The sequence below is a fragment of the Hippocampus comes genome, unplaced genomic scaffold (assembly GCF_001891065.2).
Source record: "Hippocampus comes isolate QL1 unplaced genomic scaffold, H_comes_QL1_v1.1 scaffold972, whole genome shotgun sequence".
In the NCBI taxonomy this organism is placed as follows: Eukaryota; Metazoa; Chordata; class Actinopteri; order Syngnathiformes; family Syngnathidae; genus Hippocampus; species Hippocampus comes.
Window position 1 is genome coordinate 1 of NW_017804765.1, and position 1,655 is coordinate 1,655.

General features: G+C 48.5%; 1 protein-coding gene across 1 annotated transcript; it reads left to right on the forward strand.

The window, feature by feature from the left end:
* Positions 1 to 98: 98 nt before the first annotated feature.
* On the forward strand, positions 99 to 1,491 carry LOC109528594 (bone morphogenetic protein 1-like). Its single transcript, XM_019891455.1, has 3 exons — positions 99 to 671; positions 916 to 1,076; positions 1,241 to 1,491. The coding sequence occupies exons 1-3, from the start codon at positions 323 to 325 to the stop codon at positions 1,454 to 1,456; spliced, it is 726 nt and encodes a 241-aa protein (XP_019747014.1). The 5' UTR covers positions 99 to 322; the 3' UTR covers positions 1,457 to 1,491.
* The last annotated feature ends 164 nt before the right edge of the window (positions 1,492 to 1,655 follow it).

Sequence of the window (1,655 nt, forward strand, 5' to 3'; positions counted from 1 at the left end):
ATTTTCTTGTTGCCAAACACCTCATTACAGTAACTGAAACAAGAGTTGAATTTATATAAGCGGTTGTTCTTGACTTCTTAAGATGATTTCAGTCATAATGACTCTCCAAGCGAAACGGTAACTAAAATGTGGCCCGTTACGAAAATGGATTTGACACCCCTGAGTAGACCAAACAATCTCTCATGACACATTGCGCCGCAGAACAGTAATTGGAAAACACTGAGCTAGCCACTTGGCAGCGAGCTAACTCGATTTCTAGATGTCAACTGAGTTTTCTTTTCTTTCTTTTTTTGCTTAAAGCAGAACCCCCCCAAAAATACAGATGGTTTTTGAGAGGCTGAAATGGATTCATAGAATTTCATTTGGGGAAAATCAAGTCAAGGTTTTGACATTTGCGGCGTTTGAGTTTGAAGGTCGCACCGTATGTGATTGCGCCACCGGGGTTGTGTGTGAACCTCGTTGTTTGGAGGATGTCTCGCACGGCGGCCATGGAAGCAAAGGGGGCCCAGCGAAAAGGCTCCCTAACGCACTTTTTTGTGTTTCAGAGATGGATGAGTGCTCCAAGCCGGACAACGGTCGCTGTGAGCAACGCTGTGTCAACACGCTGGGCAGCTACAAGTGTGCCTGTGACCCGGGCTACGAGCTGGCCGCTGACAAGCGCAGCTGTGAGGGTATGTCGGATGGTGTTTTTCTTCGCTCTGAACTAGCGCATTGTCACCTTTGCCACGCTGACAACCGTGACGACACGCAAGTAAACAATAAGACAGAACTAATAGCAATAATTTGGATTGAACGCTACACAGCATTTCCTTGGACTGGGCTGACACTTCTCTTGACGGGTTACATTTTTTCCTGATGGATATTTGCTCTTGGATCCCAGTCATGCCGTTTTATTTCATTTCTTGCCATGTGCAGCTGCCTGCGGAGGCTTCATCACGAAGCTGAACGGCTCCATCACCAGCCCCGGGTGGCCCAGGGAATACCCCCCCAACAAGAACTGCATCTGGCAGCTGGTCGCCCCAACGCAATACCGCATCACTCTGCTCTTTGACGTCTTCGAGACTGAGGGCAATGACGTGAGCACTGGGGTTCTTATGTATCGGCGCTGGGTGGGTTTGTTCTGTTTTCCTTTTTTGGTCACCACCGCCACGCGTCTCGCTGTGAAAGCCATGTATCACGTCAATGACCTCGCCGCCGAAAACGCCGCCGCCACTTCATCCGGCTTCGTGTCCGCGCTCAGGTTTGCAAGTACGACTACGTGGAGGTGCGCAGCGGGCTCTCGGCGGATTCGAGGCTACACGGCAAGTTCTGCGGCGCCGAGAAACCCGAAGCCATCACCTCCCAGTACAACAACATGCGCATTGAGTTCAAGTCGGACAACACCGTGTCCAAAAAGGGATTTAAAGCGCAGTTCTTCTCCGGTGAGTTCATCGAGTTCGGAATTGATTTCAATTGATATCACATGCCATTAAGCAAAAGCAAAAAAAAAAACAAGAAAAATAAAGCCACTGCTTGTCTTTTGTCTCGAAGCAAAAGCAAAAGCAAAAAAAAAAAAAAATACAAGAAAAATAAACCCACTGCTTGTCTTTTGTCTCAATCAGTGTTCACTACCGCAGTGTCTGCAGACACCAGGTGGCTCCCTACAACCACGAGTG

Excerpts from the sequence above, each read along its gene's own strand:
- LOC109528594 (XM_019891455.1), top strand. The coding sequence starts at position 323 with ATGGTTTTTGAGAGGCTGAAATGGATTCATAGAATTTCATTTGGGGAA. Across the intron at positions 672-915 it reads TGACAAGCGCAGCTGTGAGG|CTGCCTGCGGAGGCTTCATC; the intron begins GTATGTCGGATG and ends TGCCATGTGCAG. Across the intron at positions 1,077-1,240 it reads TCGAGACTGAGGGCAATGAC|GTTTGCAAGTACGACTACGT; the intron begins GTGAGCACTGGG and ends GTCCGCGCTCAG.